Below are 15,797 nucleotides of genomic sequence, written 5' to 3'. Positions count from 1 at the left end.
TAATTTGAATATTTAGTTTTTGTTGTTTGGTATTTCCTTCATTGGGCAATTGTGAGACTAAAGTTTCCTTCGTTGTGCATCTGCTAGAAAACTGAAATTTAGATATGCAAAAATAACAAATTTTCGTTGTTGTTGTTGTTGTTGCGTTGTAACCACACTAAATCAAATCTTCATGAGCGCGCCTCAGTCTTTCTATATACACACATAAATATATATATATGTATATATATATATAGATGCTTGAGACTCACTGACAAATATATGGGTTAGGCTCAATTTGCGTCCCAGCAGCAGAGCTGAGATTTTTTCTTTATTTTTTCTCATTTTTGGGGCTGGCATCCATCTCTATCTCACAGATACATTGCCTTTGGGTGTAGTTGTTGTTGTTGTTGTTGTTGTTTGGAGTTGTTGCTATTGTTGTGGTAGCTGCTGCAACCTGCTGGGAACTCGCTGCACTCGCTTTTGTTTGGCTCTGGTAATCGATTTGGCTGTGCCTCCGCCTCCCACTCCTCCCTCTCTCCCTCTCTCCCTCTCTCTCTCTCTCTGTGCGCACATCGATCTGCAATCTGCGTCTCCCGATCTAGCAAATTCGGATCTGTTTGCTTTTCGAACGAAAGCGAAAAAACGAAACGTGCACTTTGCAACAATGAGTCGACGACTTAAATTAACACTAATACGACTACGACTTCGACGAGAGACCTACTTTTTAGGGTGGATCCTTCGATATTAGTTGCCTTCGAGTACTTAATAAAACTCACTGCAAATTATATAATTTCAGCTAAATAAAGTATGTTTAATGTGCAGCAGACTAGAAGGCTAACTGAACGTATGCGCAATGTAAATAAGTAAAAGGAAGTTAGTTAGATCAAATTTGAAAAATAAGTTATTTAGATCAAATATGAAAAATAAGTTACTAAGATCAAAAACGATCTAAATAACTTATTTTTACTTATTTTAACATTTGCTTAACTGATTAAGTAAGACTTCCCAATTAATGAACTAGAGAATAGTTTTATGGTTTAAATAAAATTTTTTTTAAATTTTAGAGCAATTTAGTGGGGTTAAAATTAATTTTCTATATATGTGATATTATAGTCCGCTTTGTTCATTGTTTGCACAGCTTCCTCACTCAATAAATATCTTAAAACAAAAACAATTTATCAATTTGTTAGCTATATTATTATAAACAGACCACGAGGCGTATGTGTATTAAATATTAGGAAAATTATGTTTTGATTTATTTAATAATTTTTAAAGATAGCATTTTAATATGAGTATTAATTACAATAATTGCTGAGCAGAATATATTAAATTATTAAATATTTAAATTTTCAAATTAATTACAAAAATGTTTCAACATAATAAATCATCATACAATTATAGTAATATATATAAACGAGTTAATATTAATTTAAATCTTATTTTATTATCACATACTGTTTGAGCAACCCTCGTATACAATTATTCGCATGATCACTTGCATGTTTTCGATGATATTTCGTTGGTTCGCTGCCGTTGCAATGAAACTTTTTTTTGGCAACAATGCAACCAGAAGAAGAAGAAGAAGAAGCAGACGCAGAAGCTGAAGAAAAATTTGGGAAAAAATTGTGTCAAATTTTTATTTATTTGGCCAAGCAAAAGTAGAAGCAGAAGTCGAGGGGGTGGAAGGGGAGGGAAAGGTAGCTTCCCACCCGCTCCCAAGCAGCTGGGAGCAGCTGCACCTTGTTTTGTGCTGGGCTTTTATTTCGGATGCGCTTAGCAACATGGCCAAAAAAGAAAGATACTCTTGCTGCTGCATGGCTAAGATGCTGTTGTTGTTGCTGCTAATTATGTAAGCGGCGTTCCGAAACTGGCAGCTTATTTATCTTTGTCTCAGCCGTGTCAATCAGGCGGCGACTCACCTCGACGTTGATGCACTGCAGTCTGTCCACCTTTGACCTGCCACTCTCAGTCTCTCAGTCTTTCCCCCCGATCTCTTCTCTTCATCGTTTCTTGCAGTCTCAGCCACACAACCTCGAAGCTAACTTTGTGGCTTCAAATGCAAATTAGTCGCCATAAATTTGTGTGCTTGATACGCGTATTATCTATTTGACTTGTGCGAAATTGAATCTTTTAATTGGTTTGCCAATCCATAGTTTATGTTCGCATATTCTATCAATGAGCATTTGGCAAAACCTGATACTCTCTTAATAAATAATATTTAAACCTCTGAAATGTTGTGAAATATTTTGAAGTCAAATAAAAGTATATATGATTTATTCCCTAATTAAATCAAACTAAATCCGTGTTTATAAATTCTCTCCAAATAAAATTCTATACAAGTCATTCTTTGCATATCTATTCAACAATTAATATGAATCTATCTTTTTGTCACTGCAAATCTTGCACTCAAATTTTAACTGTTTCTTATTCTGTTGTCTCGTTTATCAATTTCACTCCATTTCTCTGCCAGCCGTTCATTAACTCTAATTAGTATAATTTATCCATCCAAACATCAGATTTATCTCTGAATTATCTATTTGATATCTAACTGCAAGTACATAAATTTATTCTGGCTAATTTTAACAATAAAAAGAATATTATTTTTTTTTATCACAATTGGTTAATTGCATTTGAAATCTAATTATAAAAAAAGAAAGTATATTTTTTATAATATTGTGTTTTATTTTAAGCAGAATTTGATGTAATTTCTTCTGATCTCTTATTCGATACTTTCACTCATTTTTTTATATTTTAAATTTAACTGCAGGTATAAAATTCTTGCTAAATATATCAATACAAATGTTTTTGTTTTCGTCATAAAATTTGTTCAATTATATTTGATATCGAACTACAAAAATATAAATAAAATTCATACTAATTATAACAATAAAAATAATAATGTTATGTGTTTAGTAATTTCTCAATTATATTTGAAATCTAAATACAAATATATAAACAAAATTCTTGCTAATTATAACAATAGAAAGTATTGTATTTATAACAATTTGAAGAACATTATTTTTCTATTTTAAGATTAATTTAACTGTAATGTGTTTGACTTCATTTTTTAATAGTAGATTTTAAACATATTTCAAATTCAACTGCGAGTGTTTAATTTAACAATAAAATAATGTTTTTTTGTTCATCAAATTCTTGCTAATTATAACAATAGAAAGAATATTCTTTTCAACACAATCTGCTATTATTGCATTTTTATTTTGAGAACAAAATAACTGTAATTTGTTATGTGTTGTTCTTCATTATTTTCACTCCATTTCTTAACTCTAATTTGTATAACATCTGCATTTTAATAACAGATTAAAGTTGTATTTCAAATTGAACTGCAAGTTTTAAACACTTGCCTTCTATTTAATATTAATATTCTTTTCATAGCAATCGTAATTTATATCTTCGTCCCGCCGCATATTGCATTTCTATATTAAGAACAATTTAACTGTAATTTGTTCTGTTATCTCGTTTTTTGTGAATTTCTCCTCAAATTTCTCCGCTACTCTCAGATGCGATTCACGCTTAATGCACGACTTGGGTTTTTATTTATTTCAAAATTCTTTTGGCTCGACTTTGATGCGAACAATGTAGATATATATATGTGTATATATATGTGGATAACTGGTTCGTGATCGCCATCGAGATCGCATACCGGGCACTGTTCTCATATTTGCAAATGATATAACACTTCAATTTCCATTTCAATTTCAATTTCAATGCGAATTAAACCAGTTTTTGTGGCTCTCAATGTGGCTCTCGATGCTGCATCTGCCTTGGCTAACACCTAACAACCAAACGGTAAATCTTTTATTAGAATTTCATGCAAATTGTCGAGCAACAAATTCGAATTCTGCATTTCAATTTGAATCTTTTATTTCGTTGTTGTTGCTGTTGTTGTTGTTGTATTTTATTAATCCACTTTTGCATAAAACTGGGAGCTGCTGCTGGTTATGAAGATGATGATGATGATGATGATGACACGATGACCGCTGCCTGTTCCAGAGTAAACCAAAGTATTGGCCAACATGTGTTTTTGCGACAAGTGAGAGTGAACAGAATGACGATAATGATAGAGGGTGAGGAGAGGAGAGAAGGGGTGAGATGAGGGGCGAGGGCGGGTTCAACTGGTTGAGATGCGCTCACGCGCATCTAAAGTGACTTCAATCCTCTCGGATTACGGCTCCACCAACTATGAAATGTTCACGATGGCCTTCAATACGCTTTTTGCAGCGATTAAAAAACGATGACGATGACGATGTCGCCTCCGACTTCGACGTCGACTTCGACTGCGACTTCGAATCGTGGCTTACTTACAAATATTTATACTTTTGCGAATTGTTGCGACAATTCATGCTAAATGCAAACTGGAAACTCTTTTATACCCGGCAGCCATTGCGTTGAAGAGTATTTATTATTGGCAATTGTGAAATATGTGTAAGAGGAGGCTTAAGTTGTTAAATTTTCGTCTATAAATGCTAGAGCATCATTTCTTAGCTAAACGATTTCTAAGTGCTATAGGTATATAAAAGTTGTTTATTAGCTAAGCAAACTTACGACACCGCAAATCTAAAAAAAACTACAATAAACTTAATGAATAGTGAGAGACAAAATAGTAAGAAGTAAGGTAAAGATGCTGTTAAATATTTATGTGTATCATATAGAATATATTTAGCTTAACTTATAGTTTGTTTTTCTTAATTGTGTAGTATTAATAATAATATGAACGCATGCTAAAAATTTCATTATGATTCCTTTAAAAGTCTACAAGTTAATTGAGGACAACATAGCTATTCTTAAAAGCAGTATTAAAATATATTTGTTATCAAGAATTTTACAGTCGAGAAATGTTTTTATTGAACATAACGTTCAATTTGCATTGCCTAATTAATTTATATTTAGCTTTAACAACAATCTAAATCTGCATTCTACAAATTTCATAATGAGTCCTTAATTAGTTTGCAAGTTATTTCAGAGCTCCATAGTTATGGATTCTAAAAAGCAGGTGCAGTTGTTATCAGTAGCAAGAACGAAAGCAAGTCTAACGAATAACAAGATATTTAGTTTGTATGGCTAAATTGATGCACACATAATACATATTACTAACAATTTAAATGTATCCTCAATATTTTATTATGTTTTCTTTATAAGTTTACGAGTTGTTTGAGGAAGAGTTGTGTATCAAAAAAGCGCCTGCGCCCTAAATTTCTACTCTTTTGCCTTTCAACAAAAAAAAGACATTTCCAACCACATAAAGTATTCTAAATGTTTAACTATGACAGGTATTTTATAGTCGAGCACTGCCACTTGCCGCTTTCTTACTCATGTCCAATTGAAAATGACAAAATTAAGTGTTATAGATCATCTAGCAAAAAGCAAAGAGCTGCAATCGAAACGCAATGATTGCAAATTTTGGAACCTGCCCGCCTTTGATCTTGCACAGAACATTCTCTCTCAAAAAAAAAAAAACGATGCTAAATGCTTTGCAGATTGGCCCCAATATGTTGCACACTCCCCAAGTTGCAACAAGACGCGACTCTTAGCGATGCAATGCAATGCAATGCGATGCGATGCGAAGAAGACTGTAAGCAATTAGTTGGGTACGAGAAAACAATGTGGCATTAGACGGCGATTGCATAAATCAATCAAATTGTCTCTCACTCGACTGCGACCATTGAGTAATAGATCCAATTTCGATATGAATTTCAGCCCAGAAATTGGGTTTGTTGCCATTGCTGTTGTGTTGGTGAAGCACAACTTTAAATACCAACCCCATTACCCATTACCCATTGCCCATTAAGTATTACATTTTGTGCCGCATCACAAACTGGCAAACGGGGCAACAATCGATGAAAATCGACAATTAATAGTGAAAGTCGCAACAAGTACCCAAAAAAAAACTATAGACCAATAGTCCACAAGTCCAGACTTGTGCAGAGCAGACGAACGGCCTCCTCCTCATCATCATCATCATCTTCATCATGCAAAAGGTACTGCAGGAAGTTTTGTTTCTTTTCTTCTTTGCTGCTACATCAATGTCTATTGGGTCGTCGTCGTCTTTGTCGTTGTCGTTGTCGTGGAGTTTCAAAGGCGATAGCATCGACGCCTCCTCTGCAGACACAAAATGACTAACTCCTTGTGCCTCAGCCCCATTTGTATACTTCTCACAAAACTTCACACGAATGCCGTACCCCCAAAAAAAGAAAAATAAAAACATTGTATGGGTTCGAGTCGCTGCGAGTTGGAGTCTGGTTTCTGGTGCACTGTCGACTGTCGACTGTCGACTGTTGACTGTCGGTGCACCCACTGACTCAATGACTGAGTGCCAAAGCAAGTCTCTGACCCAAGCTCTGAAGCTGAAGCTCAAGCTGAAACCAAAAGACGAGAGACGTTCGACCACGACGCATTACCATTTCTTTGGGTCACTGCACAAGTTTGTGTCTTAGCCTCTTTGTCCCTCTATCTGTCTGTCTGTCCGTCCGTCCGTCTGTCCGTCTGTCTGTCCGTCTGTCAGTTGCATATGTCCATGTCCATTGATCAGGCGAGCGTGCAATGAAGTTCGCAGTTCAAAGTACAGAGAAGAGCAGACTCGAGACTCGGCGTTGCCAAATAATATGTATTAACAAACTTATATAAAAACCAAAAAATTAGCAAACTTATGCAATGCGAAGAAGACACGAGAAATGCAATGCAATGAAGAAGGAGCCGCAGTCAGTCAGCCAAGTCAGCCAGAGAGTCAGGCAATTTTAGTCAGGCAGGCATTATAATAAATTTGCTAACCGATTGTAAATAAAGAGGCCTTAGAAATTGTTTATGGAGAGCCTACCACAATGACATCATCACACAAAACAATTAGAAAACAACCAAAAATGATGCTGAAGATGTGCAACTCGAACTTACAATCCCACAGAAAAAAAAAAACTCATCGAACCCAACCCAAATTTGTTTCGCCTGCCTGTCTGCCCAATGGGTAATAAAAACAATGGCACATTGTTATCACAAATCTTTCGCATTTTATCTAGCTGCTCTCTTCCCGGTAGCTTTTTTCGCAGTAGCCCACGGTAGTTTGTTTGGCTTTCTGCATTTTTATACTTTTCGGGGTATCGCTTCAAAGGGAATCGATCGATTGCTTTCTAAATGACCCACGGCCATAAAGCGCTGCAATGATATTTTATTTCGATTGTGTGAGGCATTGTTTTTTCTTCTTTTTTCGTTTTTCAAATGCCTACTAGACATATTCGAGTCTATTATATAGTATTGAACATACTTCTATTCAGCGCTAATGTGCGCAACAAATCGATTAAATAATTTCCCATCATTAAAATGATCATCACTGATCGATAAACTACATAGAGCGTACTTTTTAAGTATCGATCACTTAAGTGATTCAGTAAATTCAATTCATTTTAAATGCGTTTAAAATATGTGCAATTAATCAATTCATTAACATTCGCAAAGCTAAGTTTCAAATAATCGATAACGTTATCGATTACAAGCAATGTTCCATAAGTTATTTGTTGAGCTCCACCGTTAAGTATTGAACTAAATAAAATTGCAACATAATAATAAAAAATTACATAATATTTATAACTTATTTAAAGTTTCCTTTTTATGATATTTCGTAAAATAAATACGCCTTGTATCATTAGAGAATCTTTTTCAATTATGCTTCTCCTTTCAAAAATCATCATCATCCGCCAAAAAACAACAAAAATAATAATAATAAAAATATGCAAATTGTGAAAAATGATTTCTGCAGAGAGAAATGAAAAGCAGCAAAGACAACCAGCAACCAGCAACCAACAACCAAGAAACAACAACAAACAAAAACAGCGACGACGACGTCGACGACAAAAAACGCCAAAAAGTCGAAATGACGTTTTGCAATAGGCGAAATACGAATAAGCCATAATATTTATTATAATCAAAAGCGAACACCCGCAATGGCAACTAGTCAGAGTCAGAGTCGATGTTTGTTGGAGTCGGAGTTGAAGGTAGAGGAGTCAGCGACGTGCAACGTGCAGCGTCGGACAACACAATTTATTACATTTTATGTGCCGCATTAACTGGAGATGGAGATGTGATCCTCGTTGTTGTGCTCTGTGTGTGCTGCAACGTCGCTTCTCTGCTGGTTTTCCTCTTCTGCACCGTGTTGCACAGTAGTGTGTTTTTTTTCTTTGAGCATTTCTAATTAAGACATTCGATACGGCGGTTTGCGTGTGGAACGCGAGACAATTGGGCAACGCCAAAAATATTTTATATATGTTTATAATAAGTCTCTAATACAGAGTTGAGGGACAAAGCAAATCATCGCATGTGGCATTTTCATTTTAGCACTCACATTTCGCATTTCCATTTAGAACCAAAGCATGCCCTAGACACCGCTTGACATTCACGCCTCTTTAAGCAAATGCTAAATTATCCTTGTTTCTCTGATTGCAGGTGCAGAAAGTGAGACGCGCAACTCGCCACCAAGCAGCAAGTCGAAGGTGGCCAGCAAATTGAGGAGCTTCAAGTCGTCGGAGCACTCGAGGAAAACACAAGCAACAGTCGCTGCTGCCACAAAGGAAGCAGAGGCAGCAACGCTGACTGCCACAACAGCAACAGCAGCAACCACAGTTGCTACAACAGCAGCAGCAGCAGCAGCAACCACATCGGCAGCAACTGCTGCAGCAGCAACAACAACTAAAATCCAAAGCCAAGTGAGGCTACATCAGCAAGCCAACACAAGCATGTTACTTCTGCAACCCAATGTAAGTAGTCTGCTTGATTTTATTATATATGTATGTTATTTTAACGGAATTCCTGACAATTGAGATTGAGGAAGCTTTTCATATAAAGCTAGCAAGCAAGAATTTCCTAAAGAATAATTGTTACTATTAAAATATTTACTTGTGATTATCCATTATTAATCTGTTTAGGAAAATATTCAATGTTTTTCACACTAGAAAGTAGTCCACCTCTTAAAATATATTTCTTATTTACAATACATAACAAGCTTAAATTATTTATGAAAGATATAGTAAAATCAAAGCTTAAGTTTGGGGAATCTTTATATGAATATTGTAATCTATCACAATATTCATACAAACTTATCTAGCCTAATCTCTAGACTCTAGACTCTCTCTTTAACATAACTTAAATTACTAAGTCAGTATTTGATTTTATTTTCCAATAAATGTAAATTAAGTCAAAATGCGCATAAGTTAGTGATCGAGGCAAGTAGCAATTCCTTAAGTACCCAGTGGTAGAAATGCGCCACCAAAGTGCCTTTTTTCGATAGTGATCTGAGCGTGGAGCAATTCCTACTTTACCCATTGGGATAAAGTAGCTAAAAATGAGGCGCATTACTCTCCCCTTAAATAGTGATCATAGAAATGAGTATTTCATTAAGTACCCAGTGGTATAAATGCGCTAAAAAGTGCAGTTGGGTGGTGCCTTATTTCGATAGTGATGTGAGCATGCAGCAATTCATCAACTATTATAAATAATGATCATAGAAATTTGCTAAAAAGTACAGTTAGTGCAACTCTCGCCTTTAATAGTGATCTAAGGGATGAGTTGTGCATTAAGTGGCATAAATTATCTAAATTTCAGCTAGGATTCAATCATTTCTTTTATGTATATGCAAATCTAAACGATAGGTGCACAAATCCTGCTCAATTGAAGCCTCAACTTGCAGTCTAAGCAATTTCGCCAGGTGTTGAAAGCAATGTTTACTGAATGGCGGTGTTAATTGCCCGCTGAGCCATGTCTTATCACTTTCTAACTAACCGCACATTAGCATTCGCATCAATAGCTAGCTAATTGAGCTTGCCAAAAGTAATAAAAAAAAAAGTAGCAAAGGAAATTTTGCATGCATAACCAATTGGAAATTAGAAAGAAGCCAAAAAAAAAACAAACACTGACAAAGACTTTAAGGGTTGCAAGGGATTGTCGACCAATGACAACGGGGTTTGTCTGTTGCTAACAGAGCGCGCATGTCCTGACTCCACCCTTTCGTCCTGACTAGATGTAGACGAGGTCTTGACTAGCGAGGTCTAGAGCTTATTGTTTGCTTTTGACTAATTCAGTCTGTGTCGGACTTTCTTGTGTTGCAGAGCTCGTTTAGTTCACTGACGTCGTTCGACAATTTCTCAACGCAATCCGCGACGACGACAACGACGACGACGTCGGCAGCCACAGCCACAGCATCCCATCATCATCACCAGCATCAACAACACCAGCAGCATCATCATCAGCAGCAACATCAGCAGCAGCAGCAACAGCATCGCCAACTGCAGCAGCCTCTTCAACAGCAGTTGCTCCCTCAACAACAACAGCACCTGCTGTTGCCCTCGGGCAGCCAGGATACGCTGCTGTCCCATGAGGAGGATCAGCTGATCAGCAATCTAGCCGACGCGGCCGTTTCGCACAGTGAACTCTTCTCGGATCTATTCTTTCCCTCGGACTCCAACAACTCGCTGCTGTCGCCCGCCTTGGAGCAATCGGTGGCCAGCTATCCGGATACGCCGGCCCATGTGGACACCGCTCTGGGCAGCAGCGAGGATCTGACCAGCTCCCTTGAGAATCTGACCAAGTTGACGTGTCTGCGCGACAAGCGTTTGTCCTCCATACAGGATCAGCCGCTCGCGTTGGGCAGCAGTCACAGTCCCAGCTCCTCGGAGCAGGATCATCACTCCCTCTGCCTGCTGAGCTTGCGTTCCAGCAGCGATCCCGCCATTGCGTTGCACGCTCAGCAGCAACAGCAACAGCAGCAACAACAGCAGCAAGAACAACACCAGCAGCAGCAACAGCAACAGTTGCAGGCATCACAGCTTTTGATCTCACCCATTGGCGGCCCGTTGTCGTGTGGCAGCAGCTTGCCCAGCTTCCAGGAGACCTACTCCCTTAAATACAATAGCAGCAGCAGTCCCAAGCAATCGAATTCATCCTCCTCGACCTCCTCAGCTGGCCCCGCTACCGCCTCCGCCGCCACGCCCACAGATCAGATTCTAACGCTCAAAATGGATGAGGATTGCTTTCCTCTGACCACCGCAGCCGAGGTGATTGCCGGTCTCAGTGCTGGACCAACTTCAGCGCAGTTGCAGACTCTGCATCAGATGCAGTCACAACAGCAACAGCAACAACCGTCGCATGCCGGCAACAACAGCGGCGGCAACAGCAGCAATGGCTACAACTATCATGGCCACTTCAATGCCATCAATGGCGCTTCCAATCCCTCGCCCAGCAGCTCGGCCAGCTCGCTCTACGAGTACAATGGCGTGCCCAGCCAGAACGATGGTTTCTACGGCCAACAGCAGCAACAGCAAAGCTTTCATCACGTAAGTAAATAATTGTGCCTTGATGAGACATAATTTAAAATGTGATACTGGGTTGTAAAAAACTTAAAGGGTTCAATGGTTGTGGTTGAAAACTTACTTAACTGAAACCATACTCCTCGTAGGGATATACAGGGGTTGCCCTTTATTAAAATTTTATTCCATGTGTTGTTAAGCTATATTTTCTGTTGTTTCTGTTTCTTCACTTTTGAATAAAGAATTCCTTAAAAAAAACACACTTAACTTCAAAGCTATAATTGTATTTTACTGATATTTTCGTTATCCATTCGATTCTTCCTATATAGAAGTCAAGATCAGTTTTGTATTTACCTCATGAAAAATCCGATAACGAACCGGTTCACCTAGGTGCAATCCTTGATTCAAAGACTATATGATTTTTGCATTACAACAATATATTTCAATTCAATTGGTTCACTTTAATTCTTAAATTCAAATCTAAAGTGCTCAGTATAAAATGTAAGCAATTTACTGCTGCTGGAAAATCTACAGTGAACCGGTACATAAAGATAGTTTCTCCTTCTGAGGTAGATTGGTTTTCTATTAAAATAATTAGCTGCTAGTAGTTTTGTTTCACATTAAAATTATTCCTTACATATTTTAAATGGTTCCTGAACCCCTTCAATATGAACTTAACTACCGAACCGGTTCAGTCTAGTAAACCACAAGTAATTTGGCCTTCCTTTCTTACTAATAAACCTCTTCTTTTGAACCCATTTACAGAACTACAATACGCTCAATGGCGAACGCTACTCGCTGCCCACATTCCCCACCATCTCGGAGTTGGAGGCAGCCACCGCCGCTGCCGTTGCCGCAGCCAACTCCACAAACTCCAACTCCAATTCGCTGGTGGTTGTGCCGCCTCTGCGTCGCGCCTCCTTGCCCGTCCAACGCTCCGTCTCGCCCGCCGCCGCCGCCGCCGCCTCCTCCTCCGTTGCGCACAGTCCCAAGCTGGCGAAGCTGTCCCTCGGACCGCGTCACAGCCATGCTCAAGTGCTGCTCAGCTCGGCGCCCAATTCAGCAGCTAGTTCGCCGGCAAGCGGCGCTGGCGGAGAACTGTTGCAAGCAGGACGTTTGCTGCAGTCGGCTGGCGCCACTTCGCAGCTCTGCGCCGTCTGCGGCGACACCGCAGCCTGTCAGCACTATGGGGTGCGGACCTGTGAGGGTTGCAAGGGCTTCTTCAAGCGCACCGTGCAGAAGGGTTCGAAGTACGTGTGCTTGGCGGACAAGAGTTGTCCGGTGGACAAGCGACGACGCAATCGGTGTCAGTTCTGTCGCTTCCAGAAGTGTTTGGTTGTCGGCATGGTCAAGGAAGTGGTGCGCACGGATTCGCTGAAGGGTCGACGTGGTCGTCTGCCCTCCAAGCCCAAATCGCCACAAGAGTCGCCACCATCGCCGCCCATTTCGTTGATCACGGCGCTGGTCCGCAGTCATGTGGACACCACACCGGATCCCTCGTGCCTCGATTACACGCACTACGAGCAGCCGCTGGATCAACTAACTCCGGGACTGGGCATGAGTGAGGCGGACAAGGTGCAGCAATTCTATCAGCTGCTCACTAATTCGGTGGATGTGATCAAGCAGTTTGCCGAGAAGATTCCCGGCTACTTGGATCTAACACCCGAGGATCAGGAGCTGCTGTTTCAGTCCGCTTCGCTGGAGCTGTTTGTGCTGCGTCTCTCGTATCGCGCTCGCAGCGATGACACCAAGCTGATCTTCTGCAATGGCACCGTCTTGCATCGCAGTCAATGCCAGCGCAGCTTTGGCGAGTGGCTCAATGGCATCATGGAGTTTAGTCGCAGTCTGCACAATCTCGAGATTGACATATCAGCTTTTGCCTGCCTCTGCGCTCTCACTTTGATCACAGGTAAGGCATTGGTAATGCGTGACATGTTGAGGACTTTTCCATTAACTTTCCTCCTTTCCTTTTTCTAGAACGCCACGGCTTGCGTGAGCCAAAGAAGGTGGAGCAGCTGCAAATGAAAATCATTGGCAGCCTGCGTGATCATGTCACCTACAATGCCGAGGCCCAAAAGAAGCAACATTACTTCAGTCGTCTGCTCGGCAAACTCCCCGAGCTGCGTTCACTGAGCGTGCAGGGATTGCAGCGTATCTTCTATCTGAAGCTGGAGGATCTGGTGCCGGCGCCGTCGCTCATTGAGAACATGTTTGTGACAACGCTGCCCTTCTAAGCACCGTATCATCAAACAACTTGCTTCCTTTCGCCGTGCAACTCTAGATCGTAATTACAAAAAACCCTCACATATAAAACTTAGAACTAAGTGCAAAAGAATAGAAAATAAAAGAAAGGCGCAGCAGTTTCGTAGGCAGCACAGCACACATCACACAGCACAACACCCCCGATAATACCATAGATAAATCCCGATAATTGGCTGCGTTCATCAATATTTCAGCATTTTTTGCGAGGCCTGCGTGCTGCTTCGTGACTTGTCAGTCGTCCTCCAATAACGTAAGAATGCGCTCACAACTTGTTGACGTTAATTGTGCGGCAATTGTTTAATTCGAAGCCGTCAAAAATCAAACGGACAAACCGACAAGACAAGACAGCCAAACACGCATAGACACAAGCACAACCAAGAGCACAAACAACAACAAAAACAACCCCTTTGCTTTAACTCGACAAAAAGTATGCTAACCCAATAGACCCGCTTTGCTAGCTCAGTGCAAAGGGTCTCTCAATATATAAGAATGTTCTATGCAATGCCTACACTCTTGCCTTTAGCTTACATCTAGTCAATCGTGTTAAGAGTTTCCTTTCTCCCTATTGTAAATACTATAAATCCCTCCCCCTAAAAGTATTTCCCCATTAGACACTAGGATAATTGTAAGGAATTTATAAATTGGTTCGAATTTGTTTCGATTTTTTTTTTGTAGTGCACGAAACCCGCCGTGCACCTAACGAGAGAGTTGAAAGTACCTTTATGTGATTTGTGTCTGACACAACACAACACAAAACACAAACCTAATTGATAAGCTAAATAAGTACGAGTATTCTGTAGTTTAAGGACCCCTTTTCACCCTTCGCCCTGCCCTTGTAAAATCTTCTATTTAGTGGTAATTAGAAATTATTACTCCAGACGAGTTCTTAAAGAATTGCAAATGGATCGTAGTGCACTTGATGTGAATCTCTCTACTCTATACTACTACTACTACTATTACTAAAATATGTGTTATTTTTGCGATCGAAAGCCCCTCTATGTGAATTTTGTGATAGATTGGCATTGAACTCTACATAAATGTCTATTCTTATGTCCAATTTTTATACATGCATACGATTTATGATTTATTTGTCATTAAAAAAAAAAAAAAAAAAAAAAACAGAAAAATGTAGTTAGCAAATAATTATCCCACACTTCGTATAAATGTATTAATTATAAACAAAAGTAATTTTCTATATGTAAAACTAAAGACTACAATAACTGTTTAGGCTAAACGAATGAAAAACATATCTCTTCAAGCTTTTCGAGTGCACAACACAGACCTTAAAAGTTATTAACTTATTTTCGTTATAAATATTGGCATTAACTAGAAAAGAAAAAAAAAAGGAAAAACAAATATGATAACTAGAAAAAAAACCGAACATTAAATGTATTTTGTATTTGGTATTTGTATTAGTTAATTAGATAGAACATGAAATATTGAATAATTCGATTAACTAGATTTTGTACATCCTTTAATAACTTTATATACTTTAGTTTAGGCAATCTTAAGATAAGCAACTATTTGATCTACAGCCGACAAAAAAAAATACGGGAGCTACTTATATTACATATATATTAACTTTTAGATACGATTACCATATTACCCATGCATGATATGTTGTGCAGTAAACAGCCATTTTTCTTTAGAATACTATACATTAATACATACATACAAACATCATATGTTTAAGTAGCAATAACAAAGCACGTGTGTAAACAAAACAAAGCAAAACAAAACAAAACAAAAAAATTACCCAACATTGATCTTAGACTTAAGCTAAGCTCGTGTAACGGTTCAAAACGGTTGCAAGCGGTTCAAAACGGTTGAAGAGCAGCAGAAAATGCAAATGCAGTGTGACCAAAGCGCTTTGTTGGTTTTAAACCCTCGAAATGAAAATGCCATTATCTTAGCCGTTACATATCGAAACAAACAATACGTTATTTAATCATTATCTTTGTATAACATATACATACAAATATAAATATATATAGTTGCGGATCAGTCGTTCCCATACAACCTACTTTGTACCTTCTACATACATACATACATGTACACACACATACATATGCATATGTGTGTACATCAGCATATATTTTGAATAGAGAACTTTTACAAAAAAACAAGCAAAACAAAAAACTTCTGTATTTGGCACAAACAAAAACAAAGGCTTACGCTGAAGTATCTAAAACAACACACACATTTTGTGTTAATTGTTCTTTTGTAATTTTATATGTAAGCGCATACACA

At 38.7% G+C, this 15,797-nt stretch overlaps 1 protein-coding gene across 2 annotated transcripts in view; it reads left to right on the top strand.

Moving 5' to 3' along the window:
- The window catches only part of LOC133850590 (probable nuclear hormone receptor HR38), a 42,998-nt gene extending 28,324 nt beyond the window's left edge, over positions 1-14,674 (top strand). For both annotated transcript variants that reach the window (XM_062286715.1, XM_062286716.1), the window contains exons 2-5: positions 8,431-8,741; positions 10,089-11,312; positions 12,051-13,194; positions 13,263-14,674. In XM_062286715.1, coding sequence (XP_062142699.1) covers positions 8,431-8,741; positions 10,089-11,312; positions 12,051-13,194; positions 13,263-13,519 — 2,936 coding nt within the window. In that variant the 3' untranslated portion in view covers positions 13,520-14,674. The remainder of the gene's footprint in view (positions 1-8,430; positions 8,742-10,088; positions 11,313-12,050; positions 13,195-13,262) is intronic.
- The last annotated feature ends 1,123 nt before the right edge of the window (positions 14,675-15,797 follow it).

This window comes from Drosophila sulfurigaster, chromosome 2L, assembly GCF_023558435.1.
Source record: "Drosophila sulfurigaster albostrigata strain 15112-1811.04 chromosome 2L, ASM2355843v2, whole genome shotgun sequence".
In the NCBI taxonomy this organism is placed as follows: domain Eukaryota; kingdom Metazoa; phylum Arthropoda; class Insecta; order Diptera; family Drosophilidae; genus Drosophila; species Drosophila sulfurigaster.
The sequence above is the reverse complement of the archived record's forward strand: the minus strand, read 5'-3'. Positions and strand labels throughout refer to the sequence as shown.